This window comes from Calypte anna, chromosome 5 (genome assembly GCF_003957555.1).
Source record: "Calypte anna isolate BGI_N300 chromosome 5, bCalAnn1_v1.p, whole genome shotgun sequence".
Lineage (NCBI taxonomy): Eukaryota > Metazoa > Chordata > Aves > Apodiformes > Trochilidae > Calypte > Calypte anna.
In genome coordinates, this window is record NC_044250.1 from 176,953 (window position 1) to 199,411 (window position 22,459).

The 22,459-nt window shown below is 50.5% G+C and overlaps 2 protein-coding genes across 2 annotated transcripts; both read left to right on the forward strand.

Annotated features, from left to right (window-relative positions):
• The first annotated feature begins 34 nt into the window (after positions 1–34).
• Positions 35–14,314, forward strand: INCENP (inner centromere protein). Its single transcript, XM_030451511.1, has 16 exons — positions 35–168; positions 282–395; positions 1,258–2,009; positions 3,564–3,615; positions 3,782–3,815; positions 5,725–5,803; positions 6,352–6,403; positions 6,714–6,831; positions 6,920–7,054; positions 8,911–9,020; positions 9,377–9,497; positions 10,229–10,351; positions 10,857–11,029; positions 11,299–11,389; positions 13,069–13,228; positions 13,858–14,314. Exons 1-16 carry the CDS (start codon positions 35–37, stop codon positions 14,070–14,072), a joined length of 2,463 nt encoding a protein of 820 aa, XP_030307371.1. The 3' UTR covers positions 14,073–14,314.
• Positions 14,315–20,184: 5,870 nt separating this feature from the next.
• ODF3 (outer dense fiber of sperm tails 3) lies at positions 20,185–22,291 on the forward strand. The gene is made up of 6 exons (XM_008506048.1): positions 20,185–20,290; positions 20,611–20,811; positions 21,000–21,098; positions 21,318–21,439; positions 21,960–22,100; positions 22,205–22,291. The coding sequence occupies exons 1-6, from the start codon at positions 20,185–20,187 to the stop codon at positions 22,289–22,291; spliced, it is 756 nt and encodes a 251-aa protein (XP_008504270.1).
• Positions 22,292–22,459: the final 168 nt, after the last annotated feature.

Sequence of the window (22,459 nt, forward strand, 5' to 3'; positions counted from 1 at the left end):
GGCGGTTGGCGCTGTGAGGGGAGGGGAGGGCAAGATGGCGGCGGCGGGGCCCGCAGCGCTGCCCGCGCTCTGCAGCCGGCGGCTGGGCGAGTTCCTGCGCCAGGTGGATGACACCGACCTGCTATGGCTGGAGGAGATCCGCGAGGAGGCGGCCAGGATGTTCAGCAGGTAATAACCTTCCCCCCGCCCTCAGCTCCGCTGGCCTCACCGGGTCGTTACCGGCTGCCCAGACTCCTCCACACCCCCTCCCCCCCCCGCCGCCTCTCTCCTTCCCCTGGCAGCCACTACAGTGACGAGCCGGAGCTGATGCCGAAAACACCGTCGCAGAAGAACCGGCAGCGGAGGAAGCGCCTCTCGGTCCTGCAGGAGGAGAGCCAGGAGCCGGGCAGGAAGCGGTAGGCCCGCCGGAGCCCGCTGTGAGGGGGGGAATGGAGGCCGGAGGGGGATGGATCCCCCTTGGCGAGGAGCTGGGTGGGCTGAGGGGCAAGTGCAAGGGCTTTCCTTAGTGCCTGGGGGCTGAGAGGACCCACCACGAAGAGCGTTGGGAGGTTAATCTCCTCGTGGCGTTCCCTCCGTCCTTACGTCAAAGGCCCGGCCAGACATCACACTCTGCAGCCCTTGGCCTTGTGGCCTGAACGGTCACAGCCCCTGCGGGCTCCTCAGAAGCATGGCTGTTGTCACAGGCTTCTGTTCCATGTCTCTGTGTTCCCTCTTCTCCACATTATCTCTGCTTTGAAGCAATAACGGGGGTCAGTTTCTTTGTCTGCCATCCCTTTTCTGCAACTCTGTGTACATCAAGCTTTTTGAGGGGTTCATCCTGGGCTGGTTGTAGAGTTTTTATCTTTGTTTCAGACTCATAGCATGGTGGGGGTTGAAAGGGGGCTCTGGAGATCATACAGTCTAAGCCCCTGCTCAGGCAGGTTGCACAGGATCACCTCAGGGTGGGTTTGGAATATCTCCAAAGAAGGAGACTCCAGCCTACCCCAGGCAGCCTGTTCCAGTGCTCTGTTATTGTCCAAGTCAAATTTTTCCTCGTCTTCAGATGGAATTTCCTGTGTTCTGGTCTGTTCTGTTGCCCCTTGCCCTGTCACTGGGCACCACTTGGAAGAGCCTGGCCCCATCCTCCTGTCACCCCCTCTGTAAATATACATGAGCATTGATAAGGTCTTCTCTTGATCTCCAGACTGGTGGTTTTGATGGGAGTTCTGGTCTGTTCCTGTGTCCCCTGTGGGTCTCACATGCAGTTTCTGTTATTAGATTATCCAGGAGGAGGAACAGCAGTGCCAGACGGGCATCCCAACGACTCCGAAACAAAGAAACCCTGGAACTCATTAGGGCTGAGGTCAAACAAGTCTCTCCACCCCGACGTGTGACCCGCTCCCAGGCTGCAGCCTCTGCTGAAGTCCCCGGGCTCCTTCCCAAGCCCCTTGCTGCCCCACAGCACCTTCCCTGCGTCAAGATCAACGCCAGTGACTGTGCTAGTGCTGAGCTCTACCTCCAGAAGAGCACAGCTGAGGAGCCCTCCATACCTATCCTCTCCAGCTCAGATGATGACTCTCCCCAGGAAACTGGGGTGGCCAAGTCACCCCCTGTCCCCACAGCCCCTGAGCTGCTGGTCCCCAGCACCCCCCAGGCCGACAACAGGGCAGGCAGCAGCAAGGCTGCACCCAAGCTGGAGGCAGCACAGGCAGTGAACACCACGTTCATTCTCAGTGAAGAGTCTGGGCTGGAGGGGGCAGGGGGCCCTGCTGAGGTGGAAGAGGTCTCTGTGGTGGAACCCCCCCAGCCCCTCAGAGACAACCCACCCACCCCCACGGGTTCCAGGCGCAGCCGCCGCTCCGTGCGCAGGAGTCTGATGGGCAAAACTTCCCTGACCCACAGAACCTCCCTGGCAGAGAAATACTCCCTGGCCAGCAAGAGGGAAAGCATGACCCGCAAATCCATCACCAGGGCTACAGCCAAGAGGAGGACAGCTCACCAGTCATCTGTGGCCTCCAGCTCCGTGGATGGTGAGTGTGTCACCGGGGAGTTTGCTGGGCATCTTTCCTGCTCTTTGTGTGGAGCTGCTGCTCTTCCCTGCTGAAGGAGAGTGTTACAGGCCCAGCTCTTCTGGAGGGCTGCAGGTGATCTCCCCCTGCCTGACAAGCTGCAGTGAAACACGGGTGACTAGAGAAACTGGGAACTGTGGTGTGGGCTGTGCAGTCACCTGGGAGAACAGTTTTAATGTCTTCTGAGCTGTGGGGGCAAAGCTGAGGAAGGAAGCTGGTTAGGGGCTGCTCAGGGGGTTTGGGCTGTGTTTCCTGGGAAATGAGGCAGCTGCCCCAAACTCATTGCTCTTTAAACAGGGTCTGGATGCTAGTTCTAGAGCGTCTCTTTTGCAAAGGGGATTTTGAGGCTGAACTTTGTAAATTGCTGGGAAGTCTTCCAAACCTTTACAGCTTGCTGTTGAGGCAGGTCTCAGTGATTGCAATGTTTTTCTCTGCTGCTGGATTTAGTGCATGAGAGCAGTGATGGCTAGAACCTCTCTTTTTCAAGCTGAGGGAAAGCAATGGCTGGGAAGTGGTGCACCAGAAAATAAATGGCTCCTGAAATGCAGGTTTTGAAAGAGGAGCTCTTCCACCAAGTGTGGTGCTGAGGAGGGTCTGGCTCTGTTGCACAGTGCCTGCTTTGAGGCATGAGCTAAGAGCAAAATGTGTTCATTGCACAGCCTCTAGCTGTGGTGGACTCATGCTGCACAGAACTGGCTTTACCTGAAGAGTTATCCTGGTTTTGCTGTAGAATATACTCGGAGAAGCATTTTAGTGGTTATTTTTCACCAATTTAACTGTTTTAGCTGAATGTTTTCCCAGCCCCAGAGTGCTGCAGTCCCCAGTGCTGGTTTTCCTCTGCTGGTACCAGGGCAGTGTGGAGCACAGAGTAAGTTCCTAAGCACAGGGCTGAGGGCTCCTTTGGGGAAATAAGAACCTGTAGGGGAAGTCTTCTCACCTGTAAGTTTGAGGAGGCACTGAGGTAGCTTTATGATCAGTCTGCCTTGAGTGGAGTACCTGGGAGGTCTAAGGAGGGCTTTGTTTCTTCCCACTGCACTGTTTATTGTTCTGCCTGGTCAGAATTTCTGGGTGTCAGGCTGTGTTTCAGGCAGCTCCGTTTGATGTTTGAGATCCCCCAGCACCCAAGTGGGCTGCAGAGAGTGAGAGCTGTGTGTGTGTGTGTGTGTGTGCGTGCAGTTTCCTGCAGTGCTCCGGAGCTGCCCTGGAGCCACTGGGAGGCCCAGCCCAGCTGCCTGTAAATAATGCTGCCTTTAACTGCTTCTAATGGCCTTGCGTGGCCCTGAGCCTCAGCCCAAGCCTCCCCACTGTTAATGCCAGCTCCTTGAACACCACTTTACACTCATCTATAATTGAAAACCTCTTTTTTTTTATGTTAAACTTGCAGGCAGTATTTCCCTGCTGCTGAGATGCCAGGAGTCCAACCAGTGCCTCTGGGCAGCCAGGAGTGAAAGTCAAAGAGCCTTGGCCTGTACTTGCAACTTACAGATCTGGTGTATTTTTTTTCTTTCCTTGCAGCCTCCAGCTCTGGGGAGGTGGCAGAGGAGGAAGAAACAGTTCTCAGACCTGGGTGAGACTGCTTTAAGATGTTTTTTTAATCTTTAATATCCTGCTCAGAGGATTATTTTTTTTACAGTGGTGTTCTTGGTATAGAATTCCCTGCTCCCAGATAGCAAATGCCTTCCCTGTCCCCTTCATGGTATTCAAAAGCTGCCTTTTTGTCCTTTTTCCCTTAGGCTGCCTCCTGGACCTTGTACCCCCTCTAAACAGGTAAGATTTGAGCAGACATTGGAAGCATTTCTCCTTGCTTGTCCATTCCCTCCCCAGGGGTGAGGCTGAGGGTGTCAAGTCTGTTTTAATCAATATTCCAAACTGGTAGAAGCAAAACCCAGCAATGTTGTCTTTGGAAAATAAGCACATGTGACCCAAAGCTTGCTCTCTTGAAGTGTTCTGTCAAAACAGTGCTACAGTCTGGGATGCTTTCAAAGCCAAGGCTCAGCTTTGACTAGAACATAGCATTCTCTCCTTTGTTTTGCACCAATCTGTTCAGTGTGAAGGGGGCTGCTGCTTACCAGTGCTGAACACTGGCCTTGCTGTTGGCAGTCAGAGCCCACTCCTGCTCTGTGCTCCTTAGCCTCCTCCTAGAGATCAGCTGTATCAAAATTCACTCCCGAATATCTACAGATAAATAACCTCCTTGTAAGGCAGGGGATCTTTTTCCCATTGGACTAGGCTTGTACACTGTTACTATTTCTGTATTTTTAAAGCTGCTTCTGACCTTTTCCTTAGTCCTGCAGATTATTCAAAGCCTGTTGGTTTCTCTTAAGACAACCACAGAAATTTGTAAATACCATTCAGGTCAAAGCATTATCCCTGCACAATTCCCTCTGCCCTCCTGAGGAAGAAACCCCAGGGTTACATCACTGTTTTGTTCAGAATAACTTTCAGTAAACCAAGACTGAGGTAATGGTGTGAAACTGTGGCCTCGAGCGCTTCTGTAAGCGAGGACAGGCTTGTGCATGCTGCTGTGGGTCTGCACAAGCTCCAGTAATTCCATTCCTGCAGTGCCCCTGGAGGCGTCCCTAGTGCCCAAGCTGTAGAGAAGCTCAGAGGAGGAACAGGGAGAGGAAAGGAATGGGCTGTGCTGCAGGGCTGTGAGTAGAGGACTCGTGTGTTGCTTCCACACCCTGATGGGTGTGCAAACAGCACAGCACATGTCACCTGCCCTCATCCTCACCCTTCAGGCCTTGATGCACGTTCCCCTTTCAGCCTGTGTCACCAGCTCACTTCCTTCTGTCCATCTCAGCAGTTTTCACAGCAAACCAGAGGTGTTTTAGTCTCTGCCTGAGGCTGCCTTCAGGAGCTGTGAGCAGCATGACAATGTGGTGACTCAGCAGCCTCCCCAGATCAGAAAAACTTGTCTATAGCAGTGTAGATGGTCTGCCCCTGCACACACACTGCTACAGCTCAGATTCTTCTCAGGCCTGCTCTGGAATTAATGAGCTGTGTCCTTGGTGTCCTTGTCTTGGGCTACCAGCTGCCTTCTCCCCCTAGCCATAGGCTAAGAACCTGCAGGAACGTTTGGGGAGGGAGGGAGAGAGGGTGGTTTCCACACTTACCCGTGCTGCTCTGTGCCTGCCAGCCTGCATGCTGCCCAACGAGGCTTTGGGGAGCAGAGTTAATGCCCATGCTGCAGAGTGCAGGCTGCAGAAGCCCCAGCCTGCTCTCCCAGGCACATAAAACCATTATTGCAGCACAAGTAATTTTGTATTGGTGTAAGTGCAGAGGCAGCAGATAGCACTGATAACACACAGATCAATCAGGGAAATGAGCTGTTTGTCTCTGCTGTCTCCCTCTTCATTCATTCATCATGGTGAAGTAAAACAAGTGCTGCCAGGAGGCCAGCAAGCACAAACACATCTCCAGCTTCTGAAATGCTTTTGTCTTTAATAGTTGATGAGTTGGTTTAGACAGCACATCCCTTGTTGTGGGTACATGAATCAGGGGATTCACCAGGGCTGTGTCCCAAGGTGCTTCACAGCAGGAGGTTAGGATTTTTGGTGCTAGCACCAGTACTTTATACCATCCATGCAGTCCTTGTTAGAGTAACATCATGCTTGGAAACAATAATTACCTGTTTTTGTGTGAGAATTCTGAAACCCATTTGCTTTTCCTGCAGAATCCCCAAAGTCCACGTCTGTCGCTTCGCTCTCCCACCGTCAGCAGGAACGAGCAGCAGCAGGAGACAGACAACAATGGTACCTTCCAGAGGAGTTTTGTGGCAGAATTCTAAATAGTCATCACTTTGGGGGGACTGATAGGGAATTTGAGAAATTGGCTAGTTAATTGGAAAGCCCAGGTTGAAAGACTTCTCTAGCCTTTGACAAATGAGGATTCATTACAGGAGATTAGCAGACAGGAAATTCTGTGCTGGAGTTATTTTCCACCCTGGGAAGTGCAGGGAAATATATGTCAGGAAGATGGAAGGATGGGTGTTCTTCAGGGTATAGGGGGCCTGGCTGAACCCCGTTTCTGGATCAAGCAGCTGCTCAGTACCTGTGCAGCACACAGCAGTGGTGTCAGCACACACCACATGACACGGGTTACTGCAGACAGCTTGGCTTTATTCTGTGTTTCTGGGTTTGAAGGGTGCTGTGTGGTTGGCTGCTGAAAGCAGGAGAGGTCCTGTGCACAATGCACAGCAGGTTTTTAGCTGTTTAGTGAGCTGCTCAATCTGTTGTCTGCTTTCAAAGCTATGTTGGAAGGGTTTGATTTCCTTCTGCTGGAACTAACTGTTTTCTTTCAGAGAGCAACTCGAAGAAGAGTGGGGAGACACAGGAGCCACCCCAGAGTGCCAGGTATGTTGGTGGAACCATTCTGGTTGGCAGTGCCCCTAGTCCAGTTCCAAGCAGGCTCAGCACTAAGCACTGTTAAATGGCTTCAGTGTTTTGTGACCAGGAAACTTTTGCAGTAGGTCTTCTCTGCCTGTATGAAGAGAGGATTTAATTTGTATCTTCTGTCACATTAGAGATTTTTAATTGGGTAACTCTTTGTGTATACTCAATGAAAAGTCTCTCAAGCTAGGACAGTTTTATCACCTTTTCTAAGTCTGACTTTGAGACAGTCAGGAGTGTTTCTCATGTGTGATGGATGACACTCCTCTCACAGGAGGAAGCCAAGTTACAAAAGAGCTGTGGATGAGCGCTATGACAATCAGCAAGCAGAAGAGGGAGGGCTTTCTCCTCTGAGAAGAAAGACCCCATCCCCTACCTTTCCAGCCAGCAAAGTAAGATCCTTGTAACCCTCCTGTACTTCACCCAGACTTGTTTGTTTCTCCTTTCTCCTGAGGCTCACTTTTGGCATCCCTCTTGTAGGTTGTGCGGCCTTTCAAAACTTTCTTGCACACTGTGCAGAAGAATCAGCTCCTCATGACACCAAGCTCCGTGGGGAGAAACGGAGTCATAAAATCTTTTATTAGGTACAACACTCCTCTCCAGTCTGACCCCAAGGTAAGATGAGGCTGTTGTAAGCTGATATGTGGTGGTCTGATGGGTGTCTTAAGTTAAAGCATAGAGACTTTTCAAGCCATGTTAAACTAATGAGTAACTTTAAGCTGTCTGTTTACAGAATTGTGATTAGTCAGCTTCCTGAAGGGTTCTCAGCTTTATTGCTGTAGCATTCCCTTGTGGTGTTAGCCAGTAACAGTTGGGAATAAAAACTGTGAGGTGAAACTCAAGAGGATTTTGACTGCTATGGTTGAGGTTTCTGTATAACTGGTCTCCACATCACTCCTCATGAGTGAGGCCCCAGCAGATGTCTCTTATGTCCAAGCTTCTGATGGTCTGAGGTTTTTCAGAACTTTGAAGCTGAAACACGAGCCTGTCCTGACTAGCAGACTGCTGGGTCAGTGAGAGAAGTGTCTCACAGCACCAGTGTCCATGCAGAAGTTTTTGCAACCAGCAAGGACAAAAGACATGCATTTGCTATTTGCAGACAGATGGCTCTGCCTAAGCAGTACCACAGTGAAGTTCAGAGCATTCCAGGAGAAGCACCTGTACTCCTATACCTGGTTTGGGCTGGTGAGATTTGAGATCTGGTTCTTCATTTCCAAAGGGAGTTGGTTCTCCCTACGTTCTGCATACACAGGAAAAATTGGTCATAAATCACAATCTGGAAGCTGCCATGCTGAGCACAGATTGCTCATCCTTCAATACCCAACAACTTGCTGCAAAGTCAGGTAGTTGTAGGGCTTGTTTTCACTTGCAGGAGAGCTGGGGAGGAGGGCAGCCTGCAGGAATTGGGCTGCCTGTGTCTTGCTTCTGTTTGGCAACCTCACAGCAGAACTCTGTTGCTGAAGGCTGTCACGTACTGCTCAGGGCCTTGCTGTTCTCCAGCAGAGGAGGAAACCCTGTCATCAGGAAACAGTGAAGGATTCAGGCTTCAGCCTCTGCTGCTGACATTAGTGTCTGCATGGCAAAGGAGCTGACACCATGAGAAGTCTCCTGCCTAGTGCCTCGTTTGTTGCTGTCAGGGTTTTAGCTTTCATTCCAGTATGGGCAGTTTCCTCTCAGCCCCTTTTCTGTGTTGGGTACCAGTAGCACCAGCCATTGACACCATGGAGCCCAGGAGAACGTAATCACTTCAGTGTTTCACCATGCTTATCCATGGGTTTGTGCTAAGACCAAGCATGTCATAATGAGGCATCTGCAGGATCAAATCTGGCATTAAATTAGTTCCTCTTCATCTGTTTGCTGTGACCTGATGGCTGGATCTGGCTCTCCTAATGGGCAGTGCATTTGGGCTGAATTAGCTGGGCTGTGTGGGAACAGGGGAGCAGTGTCCTGGTGACATGTGGGACTGACTCTGCTTGTGAGGAGCTGCAAGCACTCTGTCTAAATAAGTGGTGGAGGTTTACCCTGAGATGAGGCTCTGTGGGAAGCAGAGCCACCAGTGGGAGCTGAAGCAAGCAAAGTGTTTCCTAGAGCACCATCTGTCCCCTGCACCCGCTGCAGGAAGTCAGAATCAGAGCCAGGCATTAGCTCTGTGTTTTTGGGTCTTTTTACAAACACCAGTCACAGTGCTGTCTGCCTGTGATCTCTGCAGAAGCTGCTGGGGCTGCAAGTGTTGATACTTTTGTTTTAGCATCCCAGCTTGTGCTCTCCACAATCAACACCACTGCCTTGTTCTCCAGGACATCAGTTCATAAGCATCACAGGCTACCTGAGCCCTGTTCCAGACTTGTCCTTGTCTGTGGGTTCTGACTGCTGTTCCTTGGTGTTACCTCAGGGCCCTTACTTGACCTGAGCACACTGAGGTAGGAAGAAACCCCTGCAGGTGGGTATAATCATACTTCAATCCACTTCAGGAAAAGGAGAGACAGAAGCTTGAAACTTTGAGGAAAAAGCAAGAAGCTGAGCAGCTGAGGAAACAAAAACTGGAGGAAGAAAAGAAACGGAGGCTGGAAGAGGCCAGGCTGTGAGTAAATGCTTTCTGGGCTGCACTCTGCACCTGCAGGTCCCTATTGAAGTCTCTTTGAGTCCATAAATGAGGCAAAAATTCTTGTCAGTTTGTTGTCACACTGCACAGACAGTATTTGTTCTCATAGTTATCTATCAAAAATGCTAACGAGTTCCCTAGCTTGACTTCTGCTTCAGCTCATCGTCTGAAGTCCTCTGTCACAAGTGGAGCTTCAAATCACTGCTGATGTTTAAATGGATGGTGTATTTGGGCCGTGGAATTTCCTGCTCCCAGGAGCTGTGCCTGTTGGCCGTGCCTTGGAGCTGCAAGGTGCTGGTCTGGGCTGAGTGGTGAAGTGGGGCTGTGTCCTGCAGGAAGCGTGAGGAGCGGCTGCTCAAGGTGCTGCAGGCTCGGGAGAGGGCAGAGCAAATAGAGGAAGAGAGGAAGAGGCGCATTGAGCGGAAGATTGCTCTCTTTGATGAGAAGACTGAGAAGGTAAGGCCCAGTACACAGGTAGAGTTTGTGTGGGAGAAAAGTCATCTGTTGAGCTAGATGATGCCATGCAAGTGCCTTCCAGAAAGGAACCGAGGCTGCTGAGCTCAAGAGAACGAACTGGGGAATGGTTGAATAAAGATTGTTCCAGAAACTTGGTGATTCTGAGTGACTGCCTTTCTCTTGCTCACAGCAACTGGCAGATGAAAACGCTTATTTTCCAGAATTATGAATCTAAATGGGCTTTATTAAAGCTCTGTTAGTCAGATGGGAGAAGAACTTCAAGTAGATAAAGCCACTTAATGGCCCTGAGGCTCTATCTACTTGAAGCTGGTTCTCCCATCTGACTAATAGATGAAGAGGTGAAAGTAAACGTGTCCTCCCTCCATCCCCTTTCTTGTGTCTGAGGCTTTCAGTTTGCACATGTGACCATAGCAGTCATTTGTCTGCTTTAATTATCTCCATCTGCTTTTATTTCATGGTTCTGAGAACACATGCTGATGGCTTTTATATTAGATATACTGGAATAGGATCAGCTTTTCCTGTGGAGCCATAAAAGAGGGTCATGTCCCTGAACATTACCCTTTTAATATGAAGCACAGGGTCCTGTTTGCTTCTGGGGGCAAAAAAATGATGAGAGTGGGAGGTCTGTCTGAGACTCACTGGTGTGGTATTCCACATGCAGAGAACTGTCCTGAGTCTTGGGTGTTCAGTGAGCTCTTTTTGTGTCTTAGGTGCGGGAAGAAAGATTGGCAGAAGAGAAGATCAGAAAGAGAGCAGCTGCCAAGAAAATGGAAGAAGCAGAGGCCCGGCGCAGGCAGGATGAAGAGGCCAGGAAACTAAAAGCACTGCAGCAGGTCTGTGCTGGAGCCCACCCTGTCATCCTGCCTGCAGGGAGGCTGCCCATGCTCTCCCATGTTCTTTGTATGCAAGGAAGGGTTGGGAGCACCAACAGGAGCCCCTTGGAGGACAGCTGTGTAGCAGAGAGGCTTTCTTCTTAAAGCTCCCTGCTCCCTCCTGCAATATGCTGTGAACTGTTAGTGGAGGTTGTGACCCACAGTTCTGCCACAGTTCTGAGCAGATTCTTACTAGAGTAATGATTTGTGGATCATCTCACAAAGATCCAGAGTGTGCTGGCCATCAGGCCTTTTGGGATGTGTTGTGGGCAGGGAAAGGTCAGCACTGAAGTAGCTGGAGAGGTGCTGCACCTCCCTGGAAAGTGCTGGGACTTTGTCCTTGAGTTGTTCCCTGATGCAGCCATGGGTGCTAGAGGCTCAGGGCAATTAAGGTGTTCCTGTTCCTTCTGTCTGGAGACTGTTCTGTGAGGTGGGAGGTGAGTAACTGCCTTGTTGGGCTTGCCAGGAGGAAGAGGAACGTCGGCACAAGGAGCTAATGCTGAAGAGGAAGGAAGAGGAGCAGGAACGTGCCAGGAAGATTGCTGAGCAGAGACAGGCAGAACAGGAGAGAGAGAAACAGCTGGCTGCAGAGAGAGAGCTGGAGAGGAAGAGGGAAAAGGAGAGGATCCAGGCTGAAAGGTGAGACAATATCCATCGATGCACTAAATTCTGTGCTGGGACTTTGAAAAGCAGCAAGAACAGAGGATATGAGTGAGAGGCCCAAGTAGTGCTGTCAGCACAACTCTGGGCCATCATGGTTAGTGAGCTGCCAAGGTGAAATTCTGGGCTCTATAATGTGGGAAGGATGGTGGAGTGTCCAGGAAAGCTGTGAGATGGGGGTTTGCAGCTGGGTGGGAGGCTGCCCCTGCCTGGTTTTGAGAGTAACAGTCTGTGACTTTGGTTCTCAGGCTGCGAGAACAGCAGGAGAATGCTGCTCGTCTGCAGAAGGAGGTGTTGGCTGCCAAAGGGCAGCTCCACAAGGAGATGGAGAAGAAAGAAGTAAGTGTCTGTCATCTTGTAGATGGGCAGAACCTTGTGGCTCTGACTTCAGTAGCTGTGACTGTTGGGAGCAATGGAGCTGTGAACCTGACAGGAACGCTGATGAGTGAGTTGTGTCGCCAGCTCAAGGAGCTTTTGCCCTGGCTCTGCTCTCTGTCCAGTTCAGAAGGTACACTTGCTCAGTTTTGAGGGTATAGCATGAGAACAAAGGGCAGAGAAGAATGCCCATGAACTGAAGTGAATTTTGGCTTTTCCCCCACTTCTGTGCCCAGGTTATTTGCACTTCTCTTGAGACCCAACAGTAATCTCAGGCTTTTCAGAAGCAACACCTCAGTTTTACATTTGTGCCACCTTCAGCAGAGCCCCATGTACAGACTGGAGACTTTGCAGGTTGTTTCCTGCAAGGGTGGTGCCAGCAGGGATTCTTTTGACCTGTTTGGGATGGTTACTGTACAAGGAGATGAATTGGCCTCCAAATACTGTTTATTAGTCTAAAGAGAGGCTGAGATCAGTAGCACAGACTTTTCCTTCATCAGATGGTCAGCTGGTTTCTGGAGCTTAGATCCTGAAGATGAAATGGATAGCAAGTTTTTCAGGGCATGAGGTCATTGCATTACCAGAGGAAGGCAACTAATGCTCTGAAATGGGGTCAATTTGTGCCACTCTGAGGAAGGTTCAGGCTGCTGTGTTGCATTTGCTCAGTTTGGACTGTGTTCAAAAGTGCTCCTTATCATCACAAGCAACAAAGGCTTGCTATTAGATGCTTAATTTATTTTTTTTTTGCACATCAACAAAAATAAATGGGATCCCTGGATTAACAGTATAGCTTAGTTCATAAAATTAATTAGTTTGTGATGTTGGCTTGCCAGCAGGAGGAGCAGAGGCTAGCAGAGATGAAGAGGCAGGAGCCAGAACAGAAGAAACTGCCAGAGGAACAAAATGCTAAAGATATAGACCAAATGCAGCACCTAGAAAACAAAGAGGTAACTGCTGTCTGGTGAGATGTCTCTAAGGGCTGACATCAGAGAACTCTGTTTCCAGCACTGAGGTGCTGCTGCAATGGGCAGTTTTACCCTCTGCTTTTGACACTCCTTTTCAGTGACAAAGGGATTCTGTGACCTTTTTTTCTGGTCATCTGAGGCTGGCTTCTGGTGTTGAAATGATTTTGGGAGAGCAAACAGGAGGGAAGGGAAAGCAGCAAGTATTAGGGGTTTCTTTATAGTAAGGCAGTGGCTGTTAAGTGGCCTTGCTCTTCCTAAGCTCCTTCTTAAATGCTGGGTGAAGCTGCCAGGCAGGGGAGATGCTGAGCTGGTGTTTATGAAGTTCACAGGAGGAAACAGCCACAGGATGGCAGCAGAGTCGGTGGGACAGGATTGTATTTGGGCCTCCCTGTATGGATCTTCATCTTCTTGCAAAGCCACGTATTTTGTTCTTTAAACAGTGAAATATGAGTTAAGCAACCTAATTAAACAAGAGAAAGCAATGAAAAGTCATAATTGGGTCAAAGCTTGAGAAACTGTGTTGAGTTCTTGGGTCAGAACTGCCACACTTGAGGTTTTGCAGTGACTGCAGTCAAGCCAGAGGTGGCACACCGAAGTGTCCTGGTCCTCAAGTGTCACTGCAGCTCCAACTGCAGTGCTGCTGCTGTGTCTAAATTCTGGAATGTGCTTTTCCTGTAGAATTCTCCAGCTGTCACTTCCTACCAGATGACTCCACAGGCCCAGAAGGCTCCCAAGCTCCCCATCATAAATCCAAACAACTATGGGATGGATCTGAACAGCGACGACTCCACCGATGACGAGAGTCATCCTCGCAAGCCCATCCCTGCCTGGGCCACTGGTGTGTGGTTGAGATCCCCGCAAACCCTGCCCCATCTTTGCTCCCACAGATAGTGAGATCTGCTCTAAGATTTTGCCCAGTTCCTCCTGCTTTGCACACTGTAGTTACAAGTGCTCATCTCTAGCAGCATGGCTGGAGTGCTGAGCCAGGGCTTCTCTCTCCACAATGCTGGGGAACAAAAACTTTCAAACAGCCTTAGCAGAGCTGCTAGTGTCACTGTGCCCATGTGAAAGGAACCATTCTGCCTTGAGCCTGCTTGGTGTTAGAAAGAGAAGTCAAGCCAGATGTTCTGTGCCAGGCTTCAGTCTGGCTGTTGTTTTGGTTCTGAAATAATCAGTTCCAGGAATTCATATTCCACCTGCCCCAGGAGAGTTACAGAGTTGTGTAGGAAAGTACAAAGGGAGAAACCCTGAGAGACTCTTACCTCATAGTCCAGTTCCTGGACAGAATTCAGTGCACCAGTACTTGTCTTCCCAGTGATCCTTGGGGAAACTTTAGGCTTAAACAGGGTGCTTGAAAACATCAAATAGTGCAGGATTGCTGCAGGTGTGAGCAGGGATGAGACCAACAGCCTCCACAGCAATTTCAATTAGAAAAAGAATGACTATTTTAATGTTTTGTTTCTCCAGGGCATCTGCTCATACAAGCTGTAGCCCGGCAGTACCACAAACCCCCCAACGTGGACGCTCTCTTTGGGGTGATCCCCAGCCCCAAGCTGGAGGACATCTTCTACAAGAGCAAACCACGCTACTTCAAGCGCACCAGCTCTGCCGTCTGGAGCTCCCCACCCTTCCCGGCTGCCAAAGTGGTTCTGGGTCTGCCCTGTGGCCCAAAAATGTACTGAGGAGGTGGGTAGTGGCTGTCCTGAGGTGAGAATTTACTGTTCAGTATCTGAGTCTTTAGGTATTAGCATGAATAAATGTCAGCTCACACCTCCTGCATTTCCTGGTTCTGGGGCTTGTCTTCTCCCTGCTGAGCTTTGGGCAGATGCTGCCTTCGAAAGAGGCTCCTCTTACTCTGAGCTGTAAGCTGGCAGAGATTTACACCTCTGGCCATGGCATTTTATCACCTTAAGCTCTGTGATCCTCCCCTCCTCAGATAAGCAGGCCTGGTAGTAGCTGCCAGCAGCAGATGAAAGTTGTCTGTCCTGTCCCTGCCCACCTCATGGCTGGAGCCAGAGCACTTGTACAGCTCAGGACCACTGCACACCTCTTGGGTGGAATCCAAACCTGCACTACTCATGTTCTTCAGAAGCAAGGTCTCACACGTGTGGTCTCCATCTGCAAATTGTGAAGTGATGTCATTTCATTTTTCAGCCATACTCTTCATGCCAGCACCAAGTGCAATCAGGAGCATATGCTTGGATTGGTGCTGATGTTGCTCACCTCAGACTGAAATACCCTGAGGACTCCAACAATTGAAGAAGAGTCAGCACAGTCCTCAGCATGGGTAGTCTTTGTTAAGAGAAAATATACAAAGGTTCTGATAGTTTTGTTTCTCTGATTTTAGTTCTGTGTCTGGGATAGGTTGGATGAAAAGCATGAGTTTAACCTGAATCCCCGTTTTCTGTTTTCTCTCCTTGTCTGTTTCATTTGTTCAAACTAAAGCTGGTTTTAATTTTAGGCCTGTTTTATGCTTGGTGTTCATTCAGACAGTGTCATGGACTGTTATCAAAACACTTTCCTCTGAACAGCAAAGTGCCAGCCCAGAACTTCAGTTTCAAGAGCACTTGGCGTTTCAGTCATTCTTTCTCCCTCTGACTGCAGCTGGCACAGCTGCTGCTGTGTTCTCTGCAAGAAGCTGCCCTGGGGAGGGAGCAGAGGCCTCAGAACTGTGCTAGCTGGAAGAATTTGAGGGAAACTGTTACCTGAGCTCCCAGAGGTGGCTGTGGAGGTCTGCACATCCAGCATCCTGTGTGCTTCTTACCCCAGACACTTTTTTTTGCTCTGTCTTAAAGTGAGTGAGTGTTCAGGGCTGCCTTGTCAGCAGGCAGATGACTGAGGAGCAGCCCTTACAGAACTCAAACTGTACAGAGATGATCCCAGGTGTAAGCAGGCTCCTGCCTTTGCCTCTCCTTGTGCCTCTAAATTGATGTGGGTTTTTATATTTAAATGGATGCTGTGCTCTTGGTCGGTGTTTATGTCCATGGGATGACTGTGCTTTGGTAGATGTAGATGGAGTTTTGTATCTTAAAGTGCATATTATCTTTTTGTAAGAAAATTTGCTGAAATGGCAAAAACTTTGAAGCTGGATGATATTTGAATGCCTGACACTTTTATCAAAGTGAGTTATAGCGTCTCCTCTGTACTCTTCAGCTTTTTATTAGAAAATCTACACTGTTTTGGAACCTGTCCTTACATTGTTGCCTTAGGATAGGAATGTTCTGTCTAGGGAGAGTTTCATAACTCCTGCTACAGCGGAAAATATTTGGTAATCCTGCAGTCTTTGACTCGTTTTACTGTCATCTTTTGTTTCTGGAAACTGGAAGAGGGACAGTTTGGCATGATGTTATATTCCCAGAAACCTTTGCTAAGGAATACACGAGTTCATTCTGAGTCTTAAGTCCCTGTAATTCACCACCTCTCACTTCACAAGAGGCTCAGAATTGCTGCCAGCAGGTGGCACAGGAGCTCCACTCACCATCTGCAGCTGGAGCCCCGGTACTTAAACAGAATAAAACCAAGCAGATATCCAGGAAGGACAACCTCCAGATTTTCAGAAAGATGTTTTTACTCTCAATTTTAGGTATTTCTCTAAATTTTCTCTGCAGCTTGCCTAGTCTGTTCCTGATCCCTAAGGACATGTGCTTCTTGCAGCAGGGCTCCATGGAGGTTCTGCTCTAAACAAGTCCTGCTCTACCAAAGAGGAAAATGGAATTGTACAAAAAACACAGTAAACTTGATTTTTTACAGTTAAATAAGGTCTGGAAGCTAAAACTGCTCCAGGAAGGAACAAGTAAAAGCAAAGATGTTTCTTGATGAGAATGTTAAATTTGTGTTGTGCCAGGCTTTGTCTCAATGGCTGAAGCTTCTCCTGCACCTGGGGCTCTCCAGGCAGCTGCTGAGCTGGGGACAGGGAGTCACCCAGGGGAGAGGCTGGTAGGGCAGGTGGTGCCTGACAGTGTGAGGTCTAAGGGGTCTGAGTGCCCTTGGGGTACTGGAAGCTTCTCCAGTACCCACCAACTTACTGCAGGTTAGTGACAAGCCAAAAAAAACAAAGCAGGTGGGTGGTGGGAAGGCACTGCGTTCCCTGGAGAAACCAAGTCCTCCAGTTTCCACTAAATGTTCCAATTCCAAGTGCCAGCAGCACTTTCCCCACCTCACCTGCTCCTCTCTGTTTGGGTGGCTGCTCCAAGGCCTGTGTTTGCATGGCACAAAACCTTGTCCTGGAACAGCAAGCAAAGGAACAATCCCCCCATGGCAGGCCAAGCCCAATTCTGCTGCTTCTTGCCTTGAGAACACTGTGTTTATTCAGACTTTTTCAGTGCACCTTTTGCCCAGCAGCTGAGGGCCTTTGCTTGTCTCCTGTAGGGAGCTGAAGCTGCCTTCTCCCATGAGGGGCTGTGGCTTCAGAGTTGCCTCTGAACATAAAAGCCCTGAAGCTGTGTCTGCAGAGGGTCTCTCCCTGCTGCTGGCTCAGCCCTGACGTGGGAGCTCTGCACAAACAGGGCACAAACTCCCTGTACCTGGCACCCTGATGACCTCCAAGAGGAGACCCTGTGCACCAGCAAACCCTCTTCTGTGCTGACCTGTTTTGAGACAAGCCAGTAGCTCAGTATTTCAGAGTTTGGATTATAAATGGGAATTAAGCAGTATGCTTAATTATCCATGTGCTTCCTAGACTGTCAAAGCTGCACCAGCCCAAAGCACAGCCCTTGCTGAGCTGCTTGGTGCTAGCTGAGGCAGCTCTGAAATTCACACTCTTAGAAATCCATGCACTCTTCGTTTAAAACCAGAAGAACAGGAACAAGACATCCCATTTTGGGGGTCATCCTTGTTCACTCTCAGTAGGATCAGCTGCAGGTATGCAAAAATCAGGACAAGCTCCTGCCAGGACAGCTGGTGGCAAACCCTCCCTGGACCTTTTGAAATTGAATTCCTAAACTTGCGGCTGAGAAACTGAACAGGCAGCAGCAGAGCAGGGGCTCAGCCTGTGCCTGCAATGCTCTTGTCCCTGTGCCCTCAGGGACAAGCTGTGGAGGGACATGAGACAGCTGGGCTCCAGCCACCTCCTGGGGTGACACAAAGGATGAGGGTGCAGCACGTGCTGGCTGACAACAGGTTTATTCTTTTCAACAGTCAAGTATTTATTTCTTTTAAAACCTGATGAATAAGGAAGAAAACTGAAGCCAAGTGGCTAATAAGCTCCCCTGGAGCTCCTGCCGTAATTCCTGCATCTCCCCCGTGGTCCTGACATACACAGGCTGATGGCTGCTGCCATGATCTGATTGCTAAACATCACAGCTTGCTCCCAGCTGAACAGAATCCATCTTCTAAGCAAACAGGAAAACAAAGCCCTTCTCTGGAATTCTCTGCCAAGAAACTGAGAAAAGTGGCAGCAGTTCTGCATGAAATCACATCAGAAGGCTGGAACAAATGAACTTGAAAGCACCATGGATCAAGCAGCCTGGTGGAGTTGTTTTGGAAGCTGATTTCTGCAGTTCTGCATCTGCCAAGGGACAGAGCTCAGCACGATGTCAGCACGACCCCAGCACCCTCTGCCTGGCAGCAGAGCTCACCCACATTTGTCACCTGTCTGCTTCCTAAACCAGCATGACCTGGGCCTGATCCTCATGCAGCTGCACGACCTGTGGGGCCCCTTCCTGCCCTCACCTTGCACATTTCCCACATAAAAACCCCAGGTCCTGGTGGGCACTGCCAGAGAACACTCACACACTCCCCTGCCAAGCTGCTGCACTGCTTGCTGCCCCGCTGCTCTGCACATCCCTTGGTATGTTGGAATGTTATTATTTTTGTTGTTGCTATTATTTAAGCCTTGAAGTCATTAATGCACAAAGTACTCCAAGTACCACTAAAACACTTGGTGGAAGCTGCTCTGGGAAGCAACTGATGGGCATCCTGATGCCTTATTAGAAATTCACAGAGAAAGCAAATATTTTTTTGACCCCAGGCTCTGCTCTCAGGCAACCTGATGCCAAAGCATTAGAGATCAGAAAACAAACACGGGGAAAGCAGCAACCTTGGAAGGCGAAAATGCAGGTGAAACCAGAGGCAATGTTAAATCACCTCATGGAGGGGGTGGTGGTGAGCTCACAGGCTGGTTAATTCCTCCAGGGTTGTTAACAAGAGTGTAGTTCTGCGCAGAGAGAGCAGGATGGTCAGGAAGCTGACAGGCTGGATTATCCCCTCAGATGGAGGACCCTATGGTCATAGAAAAGTGGGTAGAGATTATGGATCTTAATCAACGTGACTCATTAAATCTCATAAATGAGGAACAGGGATGGCAATAACAGAAGGACAAAAAAACCCAACACAACAAAGCAAAACAGAGAGGACAGGACAGGACCAGGCAGGCAGAATGGGTGGCAGAAGCTGAAGAGGAGGCAGTGGCAGGTTGCTCCTTACACTCCTCTTGGTCCACCAGGGTCTGGCTCTGCTCATGAGGTTGTTCCCAGCTTCCTGCAGACACTGCTGGAGGGCTCTGCTGAGCAGTTCAACACCGGGCCCCTCGCTCAGTACCAAGTTGATGACTTGACAAGAGCTGCTTTGGCGGTGTTAAAGGAACGTATTGATGAGCTTCCCCCTCAGCATGTGAAGGCCCTCCTCAATTTGCTGGTAATTAATTCCTCTTACTATGAAATAATGTCCTGGGAGAGCAAAGGAATGTCTTGGCCTGCCACTGCTCCCACTTTCTGTTTCGTGTTCGGACAGAGGCTGCGTGGGCAGCCACAGGTGCTGATGCTTTTGCCATTGCTTCCAGTTCCTCCTAGCCAAAGCCTCTGGGAAAACAACAAATACAAAAAAAAAGTGGAGAAAACCAGGAGGCTGGCAGCTGTTTTTTTCTGAAGTCTGTGTGGTGAGGAGTCTGTGCCTTGTCACCTTCCAGTCTACTCACAATCTTGTTTCAAAAGAGATAACATCAAAGTTCTAAATAAAAATCGGGTGATGGTTTAAAATTATTTCTGTCATCTGCTGTTACAAGTAAAGGTCTTTCCTTCTTCCTGCTGCTAGAACAAACTGCTGTGTGCTTGTATAAAGTTTGGTCACCAGCATTCCTGTTGGTATGAGCTCATCCAGCACCCACAGACACATTCCTTGCTCTGGAATTGGGCACAGGCATCTCCAGGGGCTGGGAGACAGCAAAGCTGCCCCCGACACCTCAGGGGCCTCCCACACCTTTTCAGCCTCCAAAACCTTTGGATCTCTGCCCCTCCTGGGCCTCCTTCTCACCTCTACCAGCACAGCCCACCCGGGAGAGCCCATCCTGCTCCTCCTGCACACTCCCAGGAGCACAGGAGATGTTCTGCACTTCAATAACCGAGAACCCCCAACAGCAACATGAGCACCAGACCCAATGTGTCCTCCCCAGTGAAAACCTCCTGGGTGAAAGGACAGCAGGGAAAGGAATCCAGAAACAGAAATTCCCATTGGCCAAGGGTTCACTCCTGTCACCCAAGGGGTGAGGGCCCGCAGCTCAGAGATGAAGCTGCCAAAATCACCCATTCCCCCCCAGCTCCTGCCCTGCAGACCCAACGAGGGGTGCTGGGTGTCCCTAGCCCCCCAGGTGGAACCCACCAGGTGATGTCACAGCATGTTCCCATGGCAAGTCACTCTGTGGGGGGACCCACTCTGCTGCTCCTGACCAATCCCTGATGTGGGGACACCGAGCATGGGCAGGGTCAGCAAAGGTGACACCTGGCTGCTCCACAGGGCTCTTCCTGCGAACACCTCTGCAATGATGCTCTGTTCTTTGTAGGTTTTGTAGCCACCTCCAACATGGATGGACCCTGGGTGGGCACCTGGAGACCCCACCGCCCACTTGGCCCCGTCGTGGCCCAGTTCACCACCCCAGGGCCCAAGTACTCAATTCCTGGGACAACAGGTAAGACCCCTGCCACCACCCGTGGGGACCAGCAGCCACAGCTCCAGCCTGGGAGCTGCCATCGGGTGCCTATGCTGTGAACTTGCTGCTCTCACCTCATCTCTTCTCCTTCTTTTCTTCCTTCTCCTTCTTCTTCTCCTTCTCTTTTTCATCATCTCCTCTTCTACTTCATCTTCTCTTCCTATTCTTATCCTCCTCCTTTTCTTTTTTCACCTTCTCTGCTTCTCCTCCTTCACTTTCTTCTCCTCTTCCATAACAGCAGTAAAATTTCTCCTCCTCACTGCAGGCAGAAGTCCCCTCACCTCTCTTTTTCTTCCCAGGTTACCTGTGCCATAACCCCTGCAAAACCAAAGCTCCAGCCTATACATTTCAAGGGGCCAAGCATCCCAATGCAGAGAGCTGCTCCCCGGGGCCTCGCTACTACATCCATCCCTCCATCACCAGGAATGGGAAGTACCTGGCTCCAGCAGTGCCCATGGCCGGAGCTCCCAAGGCAAAGATTGAGGTCACCCCTGGACCCAGTGAGTGCCCTTTCTCCAGCCCTTCCTCCTGGCAGGACAAGCACACCTTGTTGTCACCCAGTGCTGTTGGATACAAGCCCGGTGGCCTTCAGAGGGTTCAACAAGCAAAGCTGAGCACCTCCTCCTGGTGTGTCCTCCGAGGCAGGAGGAAAAGAGCCCACCCTCACTGCTCTCCTCCTCTGCCCCAGGTGACTACTTCACTGAGAGGGCCAACAAACTCCTCTACAGACGGGCGCCAGCACAGTCCATGTCCTTCAGGCATGAGGTCAAACCTGCCCTGGTTCCAGGTATGTGTCCTCCTGGGAACACCTGCTGTACAGCTTCTCCAGCCCACACAGCAGCAGGATGAGCTCCCTGATGTCCCAGAGCACCATCCACTCCCATCCCACTGACACACCAGCAGCTCAGGCTTGGAGCTGCCCACATGTACTGTGGATGGATGCAGAAGGGTCAGGACATCCCCCCTGTGCCCTGCAGGACTCACATGAGCTCTTTTCCTCCTCCAGGTCCTGGAGCCTACACTCTGCCCAGGGTGGTGGGACCCAACACAGTCTACACCCCTGCCAGCCCCTGCTACTCCATGGGTGGCAAGAGCAAGCACAACAGCTATGCTGATGACCTGGCCAAGGTGAGCTGTGCTGCTCTGCTGGAGCTCAGATGCTCTCCTTGGGGCAGGAGGACCTCAGCACACTCCTGAAGCCTCTCCTGACACAAATGTTCCTGCACCAGTAGCAGAAGCCTAGAAGTCACAAGTCCCCCATCTCCACTGTTGACTGTGGGAGAGCGGAGGCTCTGCCAACATCTCCAGGCCCTCCCTTTCCAACACTAATGAGGGATGAGGCTCGTGGGTGCTAAGGAACCCCCTTCCTCCTCTGGGACATCTCCACAGGGGAACAGGAGGTGCTGAGGTGTTCCCACTGCTCCACACCACCCACACCACTTCTCCAGCCAAGGCAGCCACCAGGTGAGGTGGCTGGATCAACACTTGCCCTTTTCATAGAATCATCGTGGTTGGAAAGCACCTTTGAGATCATCAAGTCCAACCCTCAGTCCTACACCACCTTAACCACTCAGTCATCCCCTGAAGTGCCACCTCTACCCATTTTTTAATGCCCCCAGGGAAATTTTTGTCCCTGCCTCTTTTACAGACCCCAGGTCCTGCTGCATACCCCAAGGTGGAACTGGACATCTACAATAGAAGAGCTCCCACCTACACGATGGGAACCAAAACCTCATTTGGACTTCGCCCAACAGTGACTCCAGGGCCAGCAGACTACAGCCTGGGAAAGGTAGGGCTCACACACCACAAGCTGCTCAGGAGGAGACACCAAGTAGATGTCTGCAGCACAAGGTACCACCATCACCTTTTCTCTTCCTCACTTTCCCCTCCCAGGTGACCCTGACCAAGCCCCAGGCACCTGCTTTCACTTTCGGACTCCGACACTCCCCGTACACAGCTGCAGCAATTCCACTCATCTGAGCAGCTGGGCACACGCCATGCTTGGAGCTGCCCTTGTCCTGAGGCCCTGCCCCAGACCCACACAATTCCTCAGGGTCGGCTTTAGGGACCGGTGCTGCTCAACGTCTTGGTGACACAGACAGCACAGGGACCCTCAGCAGGGTGACCCCAGCAGTGTGGCCTGGTGGG